The 22,480-nt window shown below is 41.8% G+C and overlaps 1 protein-coding gene across 2 annotated transcripts; it reads left to right on the top strand.

The window, feature by feature from the left end:
• The first annotated feature begins 5,372 nt into the window (after positions 1-5,372).
• Positions 5,373-22,267, top strand: serpinf2a (serpin peptidase inhibitor, clade F (alpha-2 antiplasmin, pigment epithelium derived factor), member 2a). Of its 2 annotated transcripts, none has more exons than XM_026181278.1 (9): positions 5,373-5,532; positions 10,906-10,974; positions 11,067-11,295; positions 11,871-12,014; positions 12,111-12,153; positions 12,533-12,678; positions 13,057-13,199; positions 14,928-15,123; positions 21,791-22,267. In XM_026181278.1, the coding sequence occupies exons 2-9, from the start codon at positions 10,921-10,923 to the stop codon at positions 22,132-22,134; spliced, it is 1,299 nt and encodes a 432-aa protein (XP_026037063.1). In that variant the 5' UTR covers positions 5,373-5,532; positions 10,906-10,920; the 3' UTR covers positions 22,135-22,267. The 2 variants fall into 2 exon arrangements, with proteins under 2 accessions (XP_026037063.1, XP_026037064.1); XM_026181279.1 differs by having other exon boundaries at positions 5,393-5,443.
• The last annotated feature ends 213 nt before the right edge of the window (positions 22,268-22,480 follow it).

Genomic DNA, 22,480 nt, shown 5'->3' with positions numbered 1-22,480 from the left:
CCCTGAAGACCGTAGCCTGACATATTCTCGTACCTTGTCAGCGCGTACAAGTCGTCATTCAAACAAAGGTAAGTCAGCTCGAGTACTGCGTGTGAAATGCGTTTGATTTCCCTGCAAACATTCAGATTACTGCAGCATAAATTCATTCATGAGGGGAAATTACAGTGAGAACATGTGGAGGCTGTTAGGTGTATAACACAGTGAGTTCAGTGTCCTGAAGGATTTAGTTATTCTCTACGGTTAAAGAAATTGCAATCATTTATTCATGTTTATTATAAATAATCCTAATTATATATCTTGCTTCCATGTTTGTATTCTGTGTCACTAAAAATACATTTTATTTTAATTTTATATATTGATCAATGACCTGCAGAATCTCCTTATCATATTAAGTGATTCATAATTGTCACTTTATGCTTTCTCCATCTCTACAGTGATGACATCCTTGCATTACATCCTTTAGATTCATTTTCTGCAGGCAGGTTTTTGACAGAGAACAGGCAGGTTTACACTATAACCTGCAGCGTTCTATAGATGGACACATAAAGAAATGAAAAATGACATGTATGTGCTAACTTTCTAAACACTTTGTTACATTTATGATAAAGTAGATAAAACACATTTACGTCGGCCTTGGCTCATAGTTCTTGTCTTTAAATGAACTTTGTCTGAGTGTGTTTCAGGTGCTGCACTCTCAAAGACTGAATGAACCAGCATTGCAGCCATGGGTCACTGTGAGCATCACAGGGAAGGTTGAAGCCGCCCGCTGCAGCTGTATGGCCGGAGTCGCGGAGACCTGGACCCACGTCACTGCTCTTCTGTTTAATGTAGAAGCAACAGTGTTGATCCGTGGCACAAGGACTGTTACAGATGAACCTGCATACTGGGTTTTTCTGGGTAATATGACCAAGATACAGCCAGAGGTTGGCCATAAGATAGACTTCTCCTCTTCAGCTGCCCAAAAAAGGCTCTTATTCAAAACATTCACAGACCATCTGTAGTGACAGGTAAAAGGAGCCGTCCTCAAAACAGAAACCTCCCACCTGCTACTGTGGAGGAGTCGTCACTGCTATAATGCCATCATGTTTTATCTAGGGGTCTAGATTTATGCCTGTAGTGCACTGCCGTGTAAATAATTTGCATTTACTGAATATGTACGGACTGAGTACCACTGTTCAAAAGTTGAATAAAGAAACAAACTAATTTTTGCCTCTTTTTTTAAAATTAAAACCACTTTATAGAACATCACATCAGTTACAATGATGATGTCATTTATAGTTTACAAATGACAAAATGTTCACACAAAATCACGACAGTGTTTACATGACATCACCCACTACTAACATTACTTTATTTACTGTGTCTTTTGAAAAAATACAGCAATTTATACAGCAAAAGACTAAAGAATATTTAACAGGAGCAGGTTTCATTTTCCCTGGTTTTATTATCACACTGTTCGCCAAACGCAGCAAACCTTCACCATCTTATCCAGGAGGGTCACCTCTTCACCCTCACATGGAAGAAGTAATCTGATTGGCATGGTGGTCTGTTTGAAGCAGGTCCCTTGTGTAGCGCTGGAACCCAGTCACGATGTTTCATCCATTTCATCGGCTGGTTTGCTGCAATAATGGCAAATAATTAGCAACTCTATAAATAGAAGGTAGTTCTGCAAAATCATTCAGTAGGATGTTTGTTCTAATTTGCTCAGAGCGCATCAAAAATAAAACTAATAGGCTATAAAGAGTGATATGAACATATTTAGAACTTACCAGAATGAAAATGTCTGGAGCACCAACAGATATTTGGAGATGGAAGAGAACTGGAGCTCGCCTCACAGCTGCTATCCAGGCTGGACGCCTTCGTTTGGTAACATCGATACACGAGCTGCTCATGTCGCTTCCAGGTGAGGAAAGAATGAAAAGACAAACCCTTTTCAAGCTTATTCTCTTGCCGGTCGTGCGATCAAACATTGCAGCCGACCACACAGCAAGAACGAACCATGGCTGTTGTGTGTGCCTTCGCTCCTTTTTCGCTTGCGCTTTGTTTAGACCCCCGAAAATGGCGACTCGGGCCAAAATCCTTTCCACGCCCACCCCCGTGAATGAGTCAGTAATAAGCCTTAAATATTACTGAATCACTTTAAACCAATAATATAATAATTCCCAGGTCTTGTCCACACATATGTGGGCATTTTGTAAAATGCTGCTTTTTCTCAGTGTTTTGGCCAAAGAGGTGAAACTTTTTAGATGCAGAAGGAGAATGCAGATCACCCAACCCTCTCCCCGGCCAGCGGTCTCAATAGACCAAGTACACAAAATCCTGAGGAAGATCACCCCCCGCAAGGCAGACCAGACAACATCCCTGGACAGGCCCTTAAAGCATGTGCAACGAGCTGGCTGATGTTCTCACCTCCATCTTCAACCTTTCCTGCAGCCAGAGCATCGTTCCCACATGCTTCAAAACCACAACTATGATCCCTCACCCCAAGAAAAGCCCAGCTACCTGCCTAAACGACTACAGACCAGTTGCACTCACTCCAATTATTGCAAAGTGTTTTGAGAGAATGGCGCTGGCCTACATCCAGAGCAACATCCCAGACACTCTGGATCCCCTGCAGCATGCCTACGGCCCAACAGGTCCACGTCAGACGCCATCGCTGCTGCCCTTTACTGCTCACTCTCCAACCTAGAAACAATGACTCCTACATCAGGGTACTATTGGTTGATTACAGCTCCGCCTTCAATACTCTCATCCCACACAAACTCATCCACAAGCTGGCAAAACTCGGCCTGCACCCCACCCTATGTGACCGGCTACAGGACTCTTTGACTGGCAGGCCACCGTCCATCAGGATCGGCAACAGGACTTCAGCCAGCATTATTACAAACACTGGCGTTCCACAGGGTTGCGTCCTCAGTCCCACCCTCTACACCCTGTACACCCACGACTGTGTCGCCTCCAACAAAGAGAACATCATACGAGGCGGCTTATAGGAGAGAGGCGGCCGGTCTGGTGTCATGGTGTGAGGACAACAACCTCACCCTCAACACTGATAAGACAAAGGAGATGAAAGTGGACATGAGGAAGAAGAGGAGGCCTCACCAGCCGCTGTTTATCCGGGAGCGTGAAGTGGAAAGAGTGAGCAGCTCATCTCAGAGGACCTCACGTGGACACCGAACACCACACAGCTGGTCAAGAAGGCCCAGGAGCGGCTTTATTTCCTGAGGAGGCCGAGGAAATTTGGTTTGTCTGCCAAGATCCTCAGCAGCGTCTAGCAGAGCAGCACTACTGCTACGGACCGCAAACGCCAGCAGAGAGTGATAACAACTGCAGAGAAGATCACCAGGACTCTGCTGCCCTCTCTGCAGAGCATCTATCATCGCAGACCCCACACACCCCCAACACGGACTGTTCTTCTGTCCTCGGGGCGAAGGTGAAAGTGATGAAGTGTGAAATCTAGAACATCTCGACTCAACAACTCCTTCTTCCTCACTGCCATCAGACTCTTGAACAGCGAAACTACCTCAAATGCAATTTTGCACATCAGGACACTTTGCACATGTTTTTTTGCACATTAAGCTCCTTTGTACATCCATCTACATTGACATCTGCATACACACGTCTTCACTTACTTATATTTTGTACTTATTTATTTATCTCCATTATTTTTCTATCCTTATTTTTATCTTATTTATCGCATTCTTTTAAAACTTTACCTAATTTGACATTTGTGTTTGGACAGCAAATGGAGGAATTTCATTGCACAGAGAAAATTTCTTCTGCATGACAATAAACACTTTGAATCTTGAAGGTGAGTCCTTCGTCTGTGTGGTTAGGGTCACATCTCCACCCGTTGCACCGACATTCTCTTCACAGCACTTGGGTTTGGCTTTTGCATCGTCATGTGGAGATAATTCCCCAAACTAAAGCTGAAACCTTCATTTAAACACACGCCTGTATGTTTGATCGTAGCCTCGGTGAACTGCTCTATCTACACCAACAGACAGGGTCTAGAGGGCACGTGCACAGTCAGCAAAACCAAAAAGGAAAGCCACGCAGCTAAACGTGCGCTAAACTGCTAAAATCTCAAATGTTGCTGTCATCATTTGAACAGTAACAGGAGCGACTCTTGAATTAGGCTGTGCATTTACTTATAATGGAAGCTGTGCTGAAACTCGAGGGTGAAAGTGGTTGTAGGCGGAGGGAGGACGGTGTTTGTTTCTGAGCTGCTCTGTGGGGGCGTCAGGCTGGAACCCGGCGGTCAGAACAAGACAAACACTCGCCCACTCTCTGCTGAACGTATGTGCACGCAACACGAAGGCTCCAACGTGGAGGATCATTGCACAAGAAACTGTGTTTCAGTCCAGGGAAACGTGGTGGCTCCAGCTTTGATTACCAGCTGTGCAGCTATGTTTAACTTAGCTTTCATTGTGAAGTTTAATTGATGTTTATTTGCTTTGTTCACTGCAGCCCAACGTTGGTATTAAATTAATTAAGCTTTTATCATTTTCCCTTGAAGTCTAACTGGGCACAGCTTCGTTACACTTATTTGAGCTTAGCTGTTTTAGTAACCTAACCTGTGCTGACTTGTGCAGAAAGAGGCTTCTTTGTTTATGGTTCTACACATTTTCTCAGCACACAATCATTTTCAAACTGCACTTAATGATTATAAAATACCAGCCTGCACCTACAAGTTATACTCGATTTTTTGGCTCCGAAATCAAACGGCAGTAAGCTGCTGTTCCAGCTCTTTATGACGCGTTTTCCCAGCTCTTTGGTGTTTTTGTGCCAGACGGCGTGATTGTTTAATTTTCCAGAAGATGCTTCCAGGGGCCAAATGATTGGTGGAGTTTGAAGGTTTAACCTGTTATTGAAAGAAAGTTTTATTATTTGTAATGTGCTCTGTAGATTCAGAGTTACTTTATTTGTCATTTTAGAATATTTAACAAAGCTTCTTGCACTGTTGCTAAAAAAAAGTCTCTCCTTGTAAAGTAAAAAAAACAAATGTAATAATAAAGTAAACATTTACCCAGAGGCTTCATGACTTATTTACACCATGTGTACGCTGTCAGTGTTAAATGATATCATGCTTTTTACCATAACTGTTGTTCTGTGTGAGCTGTGACTAAAGTAAAACCTGTGTTGGTGAAGGGGACTCACTTCATGCAGAAAGTATTTTGGACTATAAAGTTAACATTAAGAGAAAGTACAGCATCGTAGTATTACTTCCTGTTCATTGAAGCTAAATAACTTCCCAGCAGTGTTTTCAGTCTGGCAGCTTGTGCAGAGAAACATCCTACAGTTTGAAAAGCAGCTTGTCTGTCAGACTGTAGGATGTTTTTTACATTGCGTGGCGGCAGCAGGCACCGAGTTGATCATTAACTAGCCAGCAGAGGGGTGGTAGTAGTTGGGTCCAGGCGCTACGCTGTCCAGCCTGGAGAAGGTTGGTTTGTCTTTCTTTACTTTTATTTTATCTCACCTTTTAAACCCTTTTGACCCCCATCATCTGTCTCCACATCGGACAAAAACCAGGTGAGTTCAAGGATGTCTTCATCTACCGAAACCTTTGTGCATTTGATCTCTAGAGAAAAATTTGCAGTCAGCGACTTTTAACTACAATATCCGTACGTAAGTTCTTACATGTTGAAGTGCACTCTGCAGAGCAGTATGTATATAATGGTGAGCCTGATCCTTTTATGTAGTGATGGTGTATTTATGCGGTTCTGTTCATTCCCTGTCATGTGTATGCTGCGTACTGCAGCCAAAAGAGGTTCTGAAACAGTAACCTTTAGTCTCCTGGTAAACACAGCAGCCATATCTGAAACGTCAACTGAGTCTGAACCTAGCGAGGGAATATTTACATATCAATAACCCTGAAAGCTTTCATACGGAGGAGTGTGCAGATGTTGGTCTTATGTTTCATCTTAAACTGTTATCTTTGGTTCCTAGAGGATGAGACACAACTGTCACCACAGGGATGTTCTTGGTTTAGCATTCAGAACAGGACGTAAACTCTACTTGTTCAGTGTTTAGGTCCAGTACAGAATATTTCTGAACCTGTTTCCCTGAACCTCAGGCATAGCTGGACTGGCCATTGGGCATACGGGGCATTTGTCCGGTATGCCCGATGGTAATTTTTCGTTTTAAATGGGCGATGTTTTGTTGTTGTCTTTTTTTCGTAACCGTGTAAACAGTGAAAGGTGGCGGATTGGACAGATGCTGACAGACGTGTAAAAATAACTCAATTGTTTGGTAGTGGCTACGGTGGAGCTTTCACAGATTCAGTAAAATTAGCAAGTGGTGGAGGCCAGCAGGTGGATGGGGGAAAGGGGAGGTGGAGAGACCCGAGGCGGCTGCTGGTGCGAGCGTCAGGTGAACTGAACTTCAGGTAAGAAGTTATGACCTGCAGTCTATCTGGGTCAGATATAAACTAAGTTTACATGGAGTTTATTTTTGTTATGCTGACTTTTTACCGTCAGTTACAATAACTCGCACTGCTACTAGCTAGCATGACGGAGTTTCTATACAGCTGGGTGGTGCTATGATGTTACTGATAGTGAACTTTATTTTATTCATAAGGTTAGTTAGTAGAGTTGCCAACTGTCCCGTAAAAAACTGAATCCTCTGGTATTCAGAGTTAATATTACGCGTTTCGTATTGAGCTGAAAATAAATGCGATTTGTCCTGTACTTCAGCTGCAATAAAAAAAAGACAAAAAGCTGGATTTTTTCTTCCTCTTTGCTGCACAGCTGCCTCTTCTTCTCTCATTCTCCCCCCTCCCTCTCCTGCTGCTACTTCAATCATGAAACTGATCAATGATCAGCTGATCGGTGTTTCTGCTGCAAGTCCCGTCTCTCTTGCTTGTTTATCTCCCGCTTTGCGCCAGAAAGAAGAAACTAGCGGAGGTCGCGTTAAACAGCAGAAGCGCCTTTAAACTTGATCAGCTGTTGTTAGAATTAATTTAATATTAGTTTCTAGTATCACCTGATGTTTGCTGGAGCCACAGCTGTAAAGCTGCTGGTCATGATGTTGGTTTGTATATGTGGTGAGAGGGAAACATGAAGATGAAACCAGGAGATGTCCTTACTGGATCATCAGAGCTGAACAGGTGATGGAGAAACAGGTTTACCTTTTAGGTGACATGAATGAGTTGAAGGGAAGTTATGAACTGTTTCTGAGAGAGTCTGTGAAGGTTCTCAGTCATCCAGGTCATCGTAGTCAAAGGAGCTTACAAAGAAAAGCGTCTGGACTTCTTTAAGTTGCTTGAAGATACTCCCACTAGGTTTATATCTGGGACTCTCCACCATTTGACCTTAGAACTGAAGAAGCTTCTCGGATGAGAGGTGAAACATTAAATTCTTTTAATTTTACATTTGGAAAAAATGACAATTGAGAGTTAAATACACACAAAAGGACAGACAATCATTTCAAAATGAAGCAAACTGACAGAATAATCAGGGCTCTGCTCCAGGAAGCAGGTTCACAAACTCAAGTTTATTATATCCGAGATCGCCAAGTCAGTGTTTTTAGTTCGGTCAGAGTTAGTTTGACAATTAGCCATCATCAGAAGAGCATGACTCACCATGGCAACAGATAAGTAAAGGCCAGAACGTCCATTTTAATCCACTGGATTGAGGAATATGAATATGCTCGTGATACTAGGAGGGGAGAAATGATGAACTGCAAAAAGGTCGTCTTCTTTTTTTTATCGCACTCTGTTATTTCTGCCATTATGGAAACAATTAGTAAGATTTAGAAGATAAATCTGATTTCATCTTTAATCTAATCTCAGTCTTCACTGATACGGACACACCAGGCCAATGATAGTGACCGTTTCACACTGATGGAAGAAAGAAGCAGAATTTTTTTCAAGACTTAAGTAAAAGCAAACATGTTAAAATAAACATTGAACTATAGAGCTGTCTGTGTGTTGGACAGATAGATTTGAGATATTTCAGTTTAATTTTAGACTGTGGACAAAATCAGCAGCTATGATACGGGGGTTTATCCGGGGTAATCTGGAAAATGAGTCACGCTAAACCGGATCCAGTGTGAATCCTTGATCCATCTGGGAACTGCCCTGTTACAGAGCCTCGGATTCCTTCAGCGGGATCTGGTCCTGGGTCCACCCACTGAGACTGATTTAGCTGATTTTCAGTAGAAAAATATTGAGGCTCAGAATGTAAACATTTAAAATGTTGTTTGACACCAATCTGAATTTCAACATGATATGTAATCAGATTACAATTAGACCGTCTGCAGCTGCATTTAAAGTGATCGTGTGCGCTTTGCTGTTACACCACATGTGAGCTGAAGTTCCTCTGCTGCCTCTGGCGGATATCACTGAGTGTTTGTCGCCCTCTGATGGACACTCAGAGGTGTTGGCTGGTGAGTCTGGACTGCAGAGTAATTATCAGCATTTCATTAAAGTACAAATGTACTCATTTACATTACTGCATTTAAAATGTTGTGAACTGAGCTGATGGAGTCATGTCAGTGTTTCTCCTCAGCATCCTGCAGCTTTAAGGCTACGTCCACACTAGCTCGGATAGATTTGAAAACTCCACGTCCACACTAGCATTTTCAGTCGTTTTCACAGAGTTGCACATCCACATTCAAACACTTACGTTCCAGTCCTGCGCATGCGTGAAACACAAGACGATTCAACCTGCAACCTCAAAGGAAAACGCATTAGTGTGGACGTAGCCTCAGAAACTTTAGTCCAGAACAACAAGGACATCACACACAACGAGGACTTCTTCAAGCTTTGCTCACAAACTTTCTGTCCTTTTCCCTCCGTCTGGGAAGTGTTTCAGGAATCTCAGACGGGGTAATTGAGACCACATGTGTGCACCACACTGATGTGTGACCCACACCTCCCTGTGAACATTATAATCGCCCGTCTGAGAATGCTTTCCACCTCTGCTTACATTCTATTAAATGTTTCAGAAAAGTGTGATTACGTCAACTTCTAATGATTCACTTGATTAGTTTCAGTGGGTCAGGACTGCAGCTGCCGTGTGTCGTATGACAAAAGCACCTTCAGGTATCTCTGTAACCTATTAAAACATGTTGCCAGTAGCGCCCTCACAAGGCTAGTTATAGAAGTCAACTTAGGAGTTTTTCAGCCTCCTGCTGTCCCACACGCTTATATGTTGTTGTTGCTTTATTGTTAATTTATGATGTGATCTCCAGTGTTTTCCTGAAACTGGGGTCACCTGTTGTTCATGTATGACAATACTAATAAAGTTATAGTTCAGTGGTGTTCATAACACACACACATTGCGAATACAAACTGAGCTCTCTGTCTCACGGTTCCCTCTTCTCACTCTGCTGAAGTTCCAATGAAATGCAGACTAAAGAACTGGAGAGAGGTCTGAGAGCTGGAAGAAGCCGAACGTTTGTCATCTGGAAAACCTGGAACAGATGCAAATGAAGCCAGGCACCAATGAATAATTCATAATTCAAAAGAAATATCAACATATTGACAGCAGAACATGAATGCAATTCAATTCAGTTTTATTTACAGAGCACCAAATTCCAACAATCAGCTCAAATCACCTTAAACATCACCGTCAGCTCACAGTTATAGTACAGAGATGAAAGCCTGCACAGCTGGTGTGCTAGCAGCTGTGTGAGGCTGTACTTTGATCTAAATGCTAATATCACCAGCTAAGAGATATTCTGATCTTACCCTTCTGCTGGAGGTTTCTTCCTGTTAAAAGGGAGTTTTTCCTTCCCACTGTCGCCAAAGTGCAAGTTTTTTTCAGGGTCCCAACATAATTTCTTCAGAAGAAAGTACTGTACATGATGCCAGCATTTTCCCACATTTTCTAGATTCTGTACCAGTACTTTGTGTAAGATGCCATCAAAAAGTCAGTTAAGTTTTATTCTTTCTCACCTGTCTTTCTGTCTCCTTTCACTTTTAAAAGCCATGTTAGAAAAATATTTTGCCCTGCCGTGCTGTTAATTGATGTGGTAAATAAATAGTTTATGAAAATATCACTAAATCTGTCATTTATTATTTTTAATATTCAGTAATGGTCATGTCTCACCTCTAGTCTTCTCTGTCTTAATTTCAGGTTTCCACCATGTGTTGTAGATAGTTCAGGAGGTTAACTCGACCAGCTCTTTGGGTTTCAGCTAAGCACTGCTTAGAATACCAGAATAGGGAGGATGGTGCAGATTTAAGTTTATCAGATTGATACATATATACCAACAAGACTGTACATCACTGTCACAACGACGTTTGTTTTCATTCAAAGGCTTTATGGCTTTTCCTATAATACCTGGTGGGCCGGTCTCCAGTCAAAATGCCCGGGCTGATTTTTTGTCCCAGCCCAGCCCTGAGCCTCAGGTGTACTCGGGTGTACTCTGAGGTGTAACTCATATACTGTGTTAACATGGTAACATGATTTTTATTCCTAAAACATTGTTGTTGTTGTCTTGCTCATCACATCAAAACACAAAACAAGATTGGGATGGCAAAACCAGCGAGTGACATCACTGTAGCTGCGTTCTTATTGGTGCAAATGGAAAAAACTACTGCTGGATAATATTTTCTCAGCATTTCTGTAGCTGTGTTCTTTCTGGTTAAAAGACTTAAATTAGCAATGAGAAAAATAACATTTTTTTTAAAATAAGAAAGTAACATTTTATAAAGTAAATAAATAAAAATCACTGAATTGCACCCAGTGGGACTTTCTGTCAGGGAAACTGGGTGCCTGAATTCTTTTAATCAGTTCAAAACTCAATCAAAAGAGATCTTAAAAAAGAGTAACTCTGTACACGTGTCTGGGACGTCTCCAGTGTCGGACTTTGATGGCTCTTTCCATTTTCATTTTGCTGTTGATGAATAATAATTCTCATTAAAATGAAATATGTTCTTCTTCCTTACATTTTCAGGTTGACTGTTCAAAGATGAAGCTGTATCCTCTTCTTCTCTTGCTTTGTCTCTGCCATCTGGGACTCACTGTAAGAAGAACCTCAGTCTAAATAACTAAGGGGAAATACTCTCCCTGTAACTGTACACTAGAAAATAACCCAGTCTGTTCTCATGTCTTCAGGAAGAGCCCAGTCCAGCACCTACAAGTGTCAGTAAAACAGAAGAAGACGAGGCGTCAGAGGGTGACAGCTGTGGAGGAGCGTTCAGCCCTGAGGCACACAGGGCAATAGGAAAGGCCACCGAGCAACTGGGTTTGCAGCTCCTGGAAAATCTTCCTGTTAGTCCACAGCAGCCCAATGTCATCCTCTCACCGCTCAGTCTTGCTTTTGCCCTCGGTCAACTCACCTTAGGTCAGTTGTGGGTTAGAGGTTCATCTCTTTATCTGACAAACGTTGTGAAATATGATTTGCGAGCACCGTCACAAGACGAAACCTGTGAAATTCTTGATCACTTCCTGAAAATATGAAGACGAGGCACTGAATTTGATGGAAGGGTCTGGGCTTTACTGTCAACAATGTTAAAAATGGTCATTTCCACCTTCTAATGAAGTTTGATATTTGACTTCGTTGTATCCAGTGCCAGCTGGCTGAAAGTTTGGTTTGAACTTAAAGTGAACAAGAGAGACAGAATTAATATGAAAATAGGAGAAGCACAACTCCTGAACCCAAAACAACAGAAAGTCTGCCAGTAATTCTGATCTGGTTTTAAATGTGGTTTCATTCAACTACAAAGAAGCTGTTTGTCTAATGTGAGTTTTCTTTTTTCTGTGGCAGTGCACATGCAAAAGGAACAAACATCATCAACACCAGCAGCCTACATTTAGTACTTTTCTACACAAGACAGAAGCAGACATGTTGTGATGAAGTTCAGGAGCTGGTATGAAATGTTTCTTTGGTTTTATTATGTGATCTGATTTTTCTCGAAGGTGCTCGCACTGAGACAGAGAAGCTGCTACTAAAGACCCTTCATGCCCACGGTCTGGCATGCTACCATCATGCACTGGGAAGCCTTGTACCTCATTTTAGCCACACATCATTGGAGGTAGCGGCACGCATGTACCTGAAGCCAGGTATGAGATGATGAATATTGTACTTGTGGTGATTTATCGTAAGATTGGTATAAATCTGGACTTCTATTTGTATTTTTCCTGTCCTTTCTCTCTCAGGATTTAAAGTGAAGGCGTCCTTTGTTGAAGAGTCTCTGCACAGGTATAATTTACATTTGGGAAAGTATTGCACAAAGTTCCAGAGAAGCAGCCAAGTTAAAAAAAAACACTTTTTTGGTGGAATAAAGGGATAAATCGAATTTGTTTCATACGTTCCTGTTTGTTTATGGTTTTACAGTCTTCCAGTTTGCTAGGTGGTGCAACAATGCTCAAAATCAATTAAGATATTAAGAAGAAAGCTAAAGAGGGCCTGAGAGCATGGTCAGAAATGTTCACTGCATAATACAAAACGTCATGTTAAAATATATAATTTTATATTTGATGCAGGTAAAAAAATAGGTAAAAATGAGAATAGATACCGCTCTTAAATGTCTGTTCATTACTCTTGTCTTGTATGTGCCATGTTGATATGAATTTTCCAGGTACAAATCACAGCCTGTTCCTTTAATCTCTATGGACGAGGTCAACCAATGGGTTGAGAATGTTACCAATGGACACATCCCCAACTTCCTAGAAAGTATTCCACATGATGTGGTGCTTATGCTCATGAATGCTGTATACTTCAAAGGTGACCCACTCCACAAAACAAAACTCTTCATTATTGTGTTTTACAGTCAGAGAAAAGATGGAACAAAGCTAAATCCTTGCTCATTAACAGGACAAATAAATCAAAGTTTTCTAAAGGGAGAAAAAAGCTCTCAGAATTGTGAAAACTGCAAAAAAAAAAATCTGTCCTGGCCAAGGAGGACATCATTCTCAAGAAACAGTACCACTGTCATATAACCAGACAGCACATTGTACAAACCAGGGAAGCATCTCATGCTATTAATGAGCACTGTAAAGACAAGCCGTGATACAATGTGATTATCTACAGCCGCTTCAACAACTGAGAAATAAACTGAATTTAAGTTGCTAATGATTCTGACTTTTTTCCACTTTTCATCAGGTCAGTGGCAAACACAGTTTGACCCACAAGCAACATCAAAGGGAGAGTTTTACTTGGACAGCCAGAACTCTGTGTCAGTGGACATGATGAAATCTGTCCAGTACCCTTTACGCCTGATGTATGATTCCAAACTGGAAGCACAGGTAACACCAACGTCTGGGGTAGCACAACATTTAACATAGACAGAAACCATGTGCAGTGTTGCCAACTCCTCAGTAAGGAAAATCGCTATTGGTTGTCCTAAAAGTCGCTAGAAGTCGCTAAATGACGTCATCGCCTAATTTGCATAATTGGTCATGCTAATCTAATTGTAACCTACGTTGTTGGAGAGAGAAATGACATCGTGGAAGAGACATAAAGTGAGTAAAAAACGTCCTAAATGCATTTAGAGTTTATTTAGAACTACAAATTAAATTTATTTTAGCAATTATTGTTTTTTCAATGTCACAATTCCAACCCTGCTCCTTTACCCGGGCTTGGACCGGCAAAAGTGACCCGAAATAGGCGCTCTGGTGGAGTTATTGTGTGTGTGTGTGTATAAGTAGTTTTACACTTTTACACTAAACAGCATAAGAGTAAAAGAGTAAAAGAAGAACTGACTGCGTTACAGCACCCGCTGCTTGTTGAGAGTAAAAGCGCTTTCACGTCTTTTTTTAGCTAAGGGGTCTGAAAGCTCGCTAAATATAGCGACAAAGTCGCTAAGTTGGCAACACTGACCATGTGACTTGAAAAGCATATTTGTTGTTTGTGATAAGATCTCAAGATTAGTTATTTTTTTTAATTCTATAAAAATCTTAAATTTGTTTGTCTTATAGCAGCTGTGGAAGCTCACCTATGCCATGCCTTAATCCTGAGAACCAAAGGAAAATGAATCTTCCTATTAAACTTTTTTTGTGATTTCCTTCCTCTTTGGAGTTAAACACACGAGATATCAATGTAAAGCCCAGGATGTCATCTATTTAATACACCAGGACTTATTAGTCCCAAAAGTTGATTCTGTTCATCTGGACGTAACGTTTTCAGTGGGAGAAACGTTTCGTCACTCATCCAGGTGACTTCTTCAGTCTCAGCTGACTGCAGCTTTGCCCAACCCTATAAACAGTATATTTGCATAACGAGGTCAGTTGCTTGATCATTAATATACAACTTGTCATGCTCACTGATCAGTGGCCATGAGTCCCATTCACAGAGAGTTGGGGAATGGCTGCAATCACAGAACTGTAAGATGGTGACAGATGTACCCTTAGGCCCCTCCTCCATTCAGAGATGGTCTTTCCCTTTTCACGTAAATGGCCTCCTTGACTCCGCCCTCAAACCAGCGTTCCTCCCTGTCCAGGATGTTACATCCTCATCATTGAAAGAGTGTCCACTGGCCTGTAGGTGTAAATAGTCTGCAGAGTCCTGGCCTGACGAGGTGGCTCTTCTGTGTTGTAGCCAGAGGTTGTTTGGTTTCCCCGATGTATAAATCCTGGCAATCCTCCTGCACTTAACAGCGTACACTATGTTACTCTGTTTGTGTCGGGGACCCAATCCTTGGGGTGGACCAAGTTTTGGCGCAGCGTGTTTTGTGGTTTAAAAGCCACAGAGACTCTTTGTTTAAAAAGGACGTATTAGGATCGGTCAAAGAAATCAAAAGATGTAGACCAAAAACAAAAGTACATTACAGAGGACATAAATGAATAGGCTGGTTCTCAGGAGGTTAATCCATGGTCTCATGCCAAAGGCAACAACAAAAGTTACAAATGATTTCTCAGTTTCCCATCCAAAGTTGCAAGGCTCATCTTCCAGCCTGTTCCCTTCAACTTTTAGTTTATATGTTGAGATGAAGTTGGGGAAAAGACACAGACAAAATATCATCTTCTCTTGTCCAGGTTGCCAGTTTTCCCTTCAAGGGAAACACCAGCTTCTTAATCATCCTTCCCAGAGGAAACCTGTTGTCAGTGCTTTCCAAACTAAACATCTCCGACCTCTACAGATCTCTACCTCAGGAGAAACTGATGCAGGTGAACTTGCCTAAATTGAAGCTGGAGTACCAAAAGGAGCTCCAGGCGGCTCTGACCAACATGGGTAAGAAACTGAACGAGTCACTGAAGACATCTTGAATTTCGAGGATTTCCTTGGTCTTTGGACTTACAGTTAAGGACAAAATTGTTAGTCCTGTTATGAATTTTGGATGAACACCGAAACAAAATTATTAAACAAACAAACAAACAAAAAACATAGTAGGGCTAAAGTTTTTAGGTCTCCTGATACTGACAGCCCGCAGTCACTTGTTGTAGTTTTCAACACGTCTCATATGCTTCTCCTGAGCAATCCCAGCCCATTCTTCTATGGCAAGTCTCTCAAGCTCCTCCAGATTTTACGGTCTTCTGACATTTACCTTCAGTTCATCACACACTGGAAGATTTTATATTTCAAAATAAGTTTTTCTGTCAAAAGTGTTTCCAAATGGGTGTTAAAGGGGGTGGATGCAACCTTTCAACCCTAGATGGCTCCCTACAATCGTACTGTGGGTGCTCTACAGAGAAACGTTTAGGTGACCTTTGACTAATCAGACAGTTGAAATTCAGTATTTGCAACCACAATAAATCAGAATCAGAATCAGAATACTTTATTGATCCCTGGGGGAAATTATTTTTTGTTACAGTGCTCCATTATAAACCAACATTAAGACAAGACAGACAATACGCTAACTAAGAATAGTACAATATATACATATATATACATACATACATACGTAAGTCACTCATTAATAAATAGCTGGAAAAGAAACATGTGTAGCTGTAGCAGTAACCAGTGTGTTAAGGGGATGCGTTGTACAGGGAGATGGCCACAGGCAGGAAAGATTTCCTGTGTCGTTCAGTGGTGCTTTTCGGTAATCTCAGTCTCTCACTGAACGAGCTCCTGTGACTGACCAGCATGTCATGGAGTGGGTGGGAGGTGTTATCCAACATTGTCTTTATCTTGGACAGCATCCGCCTCTCCGACACCACCTTGAGGGAGTCCAGCTCCATCCCCACAACATTGCTGGCCTTACGGATCAGTTTATTAAGTCTGTTGGCATCTGAGTTGGTTGAGTGCCACTTAAAGTTGTGTTTAAACAAAATGGAACAACAGATTGCAGTTGTCCAACAGTAAAGTTCAGAATTTATTGACTCTTTATGAAACCGTGTAGCTTTGAGGTCAACGTTATGGAAGTTGAGATACCCACAGATTGTACTGGCACCCTAACATAAACTAGTTTGTCAGCACCACTCAGAGTCAGGATGGGTTTTATTTTAAAGATACTGCACAAACTTCAGAATGCTGATATGCTCACTTCTCTTCATTGCATCCACCATATTGTCTTTTAAAGGCTTACATGAACTCAATTATTCACTTGCACACTTTAACACACAGAAACACATGTACTTAAAAGCCTTCGAGCAAGACAGGGTAAAGATACATTTTTTATGCCTTAGTTTAGATTTCAAATTTGCCTTATGTTATTTGGCTTTGACCGTTGACTGTACTTGAGTGTATATATATATATATATACACTCAAGTACAGTCAAGTATATATATATATATATATATATACACTCAAGTACAGTCAAGTATATATATATATATATATATATATATATATATATATATATATATATATATATATATATATATATATATATAAAAAACACCCAGCACGCCCCTGTGGGCGGTCTATCCTTCAAGCTCGGGTCCTCTACTAGAGGCCTGGGAGCTTGAGGGTCCTGCGCAGTATCTTAGCTGTTCCCAGGACTGCGCTCTTCTGGACAGAGATCTCCGATGTTTTTCCCGGGATCTGCTGGAGCCACTCGCCTAGCTTGGGAGTCACTGCACCTAGTGCTCCGATTACCACGGGGACCACCGTTACCTTCACCCTCCACATCCTCTCGAGCTCTTCTCTAAGCCCTTGGTATTTCTCCAGCTTCTCGTGTTCCTTCTTCCTGATATTGCTGTCATTCGGAACCGCTGCATCGATCACTACGGCCGTCTTCTTCTGTTTGTCTACCACCACTATGTCCGGTTGGTTAGCCACCACCATTTTGTCCGTCTGTATCTGGAAGTCCCACAGGATCTTAGCTCGGTCATTCTCCACCACCCTTGGGGGCATCTCCCATTTTGACCTCGGGACTTCCAGGTTATACTCGGCACAGATGTTCCTGTACACTATGCCGGCCACTTGGTTATGGCGTTCCATGTATGCCTTGCCTGCTAGCATCTTGCACCCTGCTGTTATGTGCTGGATTGTCTCTGGGGCATCTTTACACAGCCTGCACCTGGGGTCTTGCCTGGTGTGATAGACCCCAGCCTCTATGGATCTTGTGCTCAGAGCTTGTTCTTGTGCTGCCATGATTAGTGCCTCTGTGCTGTCTTTCAGTCCAGCTTTGTCCAGCCACTGGTAGGATTTCTGGATATCAGCCACCTCCTCTATCTGCCGGTGGTACATACCGTGCAGGGGCCTGTCCTTCCATGATGGTTCCTCGTCTCCCTCCTCTTTCTTGGGTTTCTGCTGCCTGAGGTATTCACTGAGCACTCGGTCAGTTGGGGCCATCTTCCCAATGTATTCTTGGATGTTCGTTGTCTCATATATATATATATATATATATATATATATATATATATATATACTTGACTGTACTTGAGTGTGTATATATATAGGCGACTGGCAAGACTAAATTCTTTCGAGGCAGCACCTTGAAACAGTGATCCATGCTTTTATTTCTTCCCGCCTGGACGACTGTAACTCACTTTATGTGGGGGTCAGTCAGTCGTTGCTCTCACGTCTGCAGCTGGTTCAAAATGCGGCTGCACGACTCCTAACAGGAACTCGAAAAAGAGAGCATATAACCCCCGTGCTGGCCTCTCTGCACTGGCTGCCTGTGTCTTTTAGAGTTAATTTTAAAATTCTTATGTTTGTTTTTAATTGCCTACACAGTCTTGCCCCGCCTTACCTCTCTGAGCTTCTTCATCCCCACATACCCTGTCGGTCTCTCAGGTCAGCTGACCAGCTGCTCCTGGAGGTACCGAGATCCAGGAGGAAGCTCAGAGGGGACAGGGCTTTCTCTATTGTGGCTCCAAAATTATGGAATAATTTGCCCATGCATGTTAGAGAGGCCCCTTCACTGTCCACTTTTAAATCACGTCTTAAAACCCACTTTTATTCCTTGGCTTTTAACCTCAGTGAGACTTAGTTTCTTTTTTAATGCAGTAGTTATTTAATTAATGATTTCACTCTTCTTTTATTTGTTTTTTATTTATATCTCATGTAATTTTATTTTACAGTTCCAATGTACAGCACTTTGTGTCAGCTGTGGTTGTTTTAAAGTGCTTTATAAATAAAGTTGATGATGATGATGATGATGATGATGAAAAAAATAACTAATTAATCTTACAATTTTCTGTTATTAATTGCAATTACTTGATCAATAGCCTGGCTCCAATTACATTTTTTTCAACTTTATAATTTAAGATTGTAGCAGACATTTACGCAATTCAATGAAGTAAATGCAGAATAAACACAAAGAATGTATGCTGGAATTCAAAGAGAGTTTTAATAGTTTTCATCAATCTTTAACACAGTGAATACTTACAAAAAAATCTTTAACCCTTTAAAGCTGGTCGGAGCGGGCACGCTCTGTTTTGCGCAACTATTTTTAAATCCCGATAGAACTGCAACCTCGTAAGCTAGCGCAATAATTTTTTTTGCATATGAAACCGGAGGAGTCGTACTTACATCTTATGCCATCAGCTTGTCCTAGGTCACAGTTTCCTTCCACATATAGCTTTGCAAAAATTGCATAAAAAGCACTTGCAGCAACAAAAACATAATATTCAGAAACACGCTTTGCCGATCCGATCAGCTGTTTGTAACACTTCCTACGTTGGAACAGACGTCAGCTCAAACTATCGCATGTCCACCATTACCTGCCCCAAGTGATGTCATTTTTGACATATATATATATATATATATATATATATATATATATATATATATAATGGTGGTGGCTAACCAACCGGACATAGTGGTGGTAGACAAACAGAAGAAGACGGCCGTAGTGATCGATGTAGCGGTTCCCAATGACAGCGACATCAGAAAGAAGGAACACGAGAAGCTGGAGAAATACCAAGGGCTCAGAGAAGAGCTCGAGAGGATGTGGAGGGTGAAGGTAACGGTGGTCCCCGTGGTAATCGGAGCACTAGGTGCGGTGACTCCCAAACTAGGCAAGTGGCTCCAGCAGAACAACACCGGAGATCTCTGTCCAGAAGAGCGCAGTCCTGGGAACAGCTAAGATACTGCGCAGGACCTTCAAGCTCCCAGGCCTCTGGTAGAGGACCCGAGCTTGGGGATTGGCTGCTTGCAGGGATCTCATAATTAATTATAATTATGAGAAATTATTGCCCTTAAAAATGTAAAAGGTTGTAATTTTTTTGTGCAGATAAAACAAAAAAACTAGTGCTGTTAGCAATAATCTCGTTAAAATGACCTTAACGCCATAACTGCATTAACGCGGCAAATCTCCGTTAACGAGTTACCGCGGATCACCCCGTGCATGGGGCTGGACAGCGTCAACGCGTTAGCGTGGTAAGCTCGTTAACGGGATGATCATTTTAATGAGATTAACAGTGACAGCACTACAAAAACATATCAATTTCTGAAATGGAAACCAATAAGGAGCGCATTCTGAAAAACCTTTTAGTTTTTATCTTTTTAATATTTACTATTGCTCATTAACAAGTATAAAGTATTTCTTCTCTGATTATGGTTGTTATAATCTATATGGCAGACTTAAAATTATTGGTTGGTCTTTTACTTTTTCTATTCTTGGTTTTCTTTACACTTGCAGTCACTGCTGGATGGCTGAGAAAATAAGATGGCCACAGCAAAGTTTTATAGGAGATTGGGGGTGTTCCATTTTGGGATGTGAAATGTTTCATTCTTTGCTTGTCAGTTACACTGAATAGACAAAGCTAATACTTTTTCAAATGTTATAACCAGTCAATAGTTTTCATTTATCATTATGTTAGAGGGAGTTGTTGTGCTGTCCAAGGTTTACTATTGGCAAGGTTATTACCTCTGTCTCTCCCTCCTCCCAGTAAATTATAATCTGGTCTTTAAGTGATGACTTGATGAATCCTGCTTCCGGGTCCAAACTACCCTGCGTTTAATAAGGCTTTTGTGTTTTTAACATGTTTTAATGCTTTATATCTTGTTCTATTTAATCTCAAAAAGCCCCTAAAAACAGTCAGTAATCACAGTCGGCTTCTCTCGGTTTTTATTACCGTTAATCATTTTAAAAACCTTACGATGTAACTACAGCCCAGCCCATGCAGCAGTATATGAATGACTAACCTGGTATTGTGGATGGATTATCTCAGTTGTTCTCCTGACTGAAGTTTGGTCCGTTTACAGCATCCTGCCATGCAATTACATTTGTTCCTGACCATCAGGAACCCTCATGTGAACTTTTACCGAGTGGAAAAAAAAGTTAGCGTTCATCCTCCACCTTCACTGTGTTTATGTTATGCTAACATAGCTGTGTAATTCAATTAAATTCAATTAAATTCAATTAAATTCAATTTTATTCATATAGCGCCAAGTCACAACAAAAGTTGCCTCAAGGCGCTTCATAGATACAGAGAAAAACCCAACAATCATATGACCCCCCTATGAGCAAGCACTTTGGCGACAGTGGGAAGGAAAAACTCCCTTTTAACAGGAAGAAACCTCCGGCAGAACCAGGCTCAGGGAGGGGCGGGGCCATCTGCTGTGATTGGTTGGTCGGGTGTAGCTAGCGATCACGTAGCACATCATTATATACCAGCTAGCCCAACTTCAGTAACCCTACAAACGTCACTGCTGTTTAGTTTTCGGTCTTCTTTTATGTTGGAAGTGATAGCAGAGCTGTACGTTTGAATTTTTCCAGAAATCTCTCAGTTAGAACATGCTATATTATATTTAGATAGGAGCTAGCAAGCTAACTTCCTGCTAACTTCTATCTTCGTTAAATTTAATAAATTCGGTTCTCATGGATGCCTGGATCCCCCATCCCATTCGCATTCGCTTATCCTTTTCAGGGTCGTGGGGCAAGAGGCGGGGGTACACCCTGGACAGGTCGCCAGTCTGTCGCAAGGCTAACACACAGGGACGCACTCACATTCACACCTATGGGTAATTTAGATACTTCAATTAACCTATCCCCACAAAGTGCATGTCTTTAGACTGTGGGAGGAAGCCGGAGTACCCGGGGAGAACCCACGCAAACACAGGGAAAACATGCAAACTCCACCCCAGCCTGATGGTGGAATTGAACTCAGGATCTTCTTGCTGGCAACAGTGCTGACCACCGTGTTAAACTTAATTTTTACACCTGGTGGAGCAGCCACAGTGATCATTTTATTACAGATGAAAGAATTTAGACAGTTTTTCAACTCTCAGTGATCCAGCAGTGTTCGTTTGATTTTGGGACCTGCAGCGGAATTTGGGCACAGACATGGCTAATAACGTCAGACTTAAAGACCTTGATTTTACCGCCAACCGCCAACTGACTATTACTCCAGTTCAGCATTCATTTTGGTCCTGAGAATGAAAAAAAAGAGCCAAACTTATGAAATTGTGTGGTTCCACAAGTTGTTGTTACCTGCAGGGACTGACCAAAACTTGTTAGTCTGCAAGCGTTTGACATTTTTCTCTCTCTCTCATTGTATCTATCAGGCCTTGGCTCTCTGTTCTCTGGTCCTGACCTCTCTGGGATATCGGACCAGCCCCTCACGGTGACCGGCATTCGGCACGCCAGCACAATAGAACTCAGTGAAGAAGGTGTCGAGGCCTCGGCCACCACCGTTGTAACCTCCATGCGCTCAGTCTCCATGTTCTCTGTAAACTCCCCTTTTCTTTTTGCTCTCGTCGATGACGCCTCCTTGACCCCCCTCTTCATGGGCATCGTCACAAACCCTGCCCCCGACAACCCCATGCTGAATGATGAGTCCCACAACAAGCAGTCATACAAACCCATCTCTGGTAATGGGAATGGTACTATAGACTTCCCTGAGTTTTGAACTGTGTAAAGTTAAAGAAAAGATTTTATTTTGGGAAAACAAACAATTTAGATTTGCTTACAGTAAGGGACTGGAAATCAATATACATGTAAAAGCACTTCTAAAGTTCACTAATTATACTTGATGTCTTATTTGTTTTATCCTAACTCCTTCTCTGTAAAGCAAAATTAGCTTATTTTCAAAAGTGTCAGTCATTTCCCCTTTAAAGCAGATTTAAGGCCCTTTCACGCTGGAAGCAGCACATGCAGTGCTGTGCTCGGAAACACATTCAGTTCTATTGTTTGCACTGCACAATAACGGTTTCCTGCTGTGCCAAGGAAAGCGCCAGCGCGGCAGCGTGAGTACA

The sequence above is a fragment of the Astatotilapia calliptera genome, chromosome 10 (genome assembly GCF_900246225.1).
Source record: "Astatotilapia calliptera chromosome 10, fAstCal1.2, whole genome shotgun sequence".
Classification (NCBI taxonomy): domain Eukaryota; kingdom Metazoa; phylum Chordata; class Actinopteri; order Cichliformes; family Cichlidae; genus Astatotilapia; species Astatotilapia calliptera.
This window is presented reverse-complemented; position numbering and strand designations above follow the sequence as displayed.

Excerpts from the sequence above, each read along its gene's own strand:
- serpinf2a (XM_026181278.1), top strand. The coding sequence starts at position 10,921 with ATGAAGCTGTATCCTCTTCTTCTCTTGCTTTGTCTCTGCCATCTGGGA. Across the intron at positions 12,154-12,532 it reads GTTGAAGAGTCTCTGCACAG|GTACAAATCACAGCCTGTTC; the intron begins GTATAATTTACA and ends TGAATTTTCCAG. Across the intron at positions 15,124-21,790 it reads GGCGGCTCTGACCAACATGG|GCCTTGGCTCTCTGTTCTCT; the intron begins GTAAGAAACTGA and ends TGTATCTATCAG.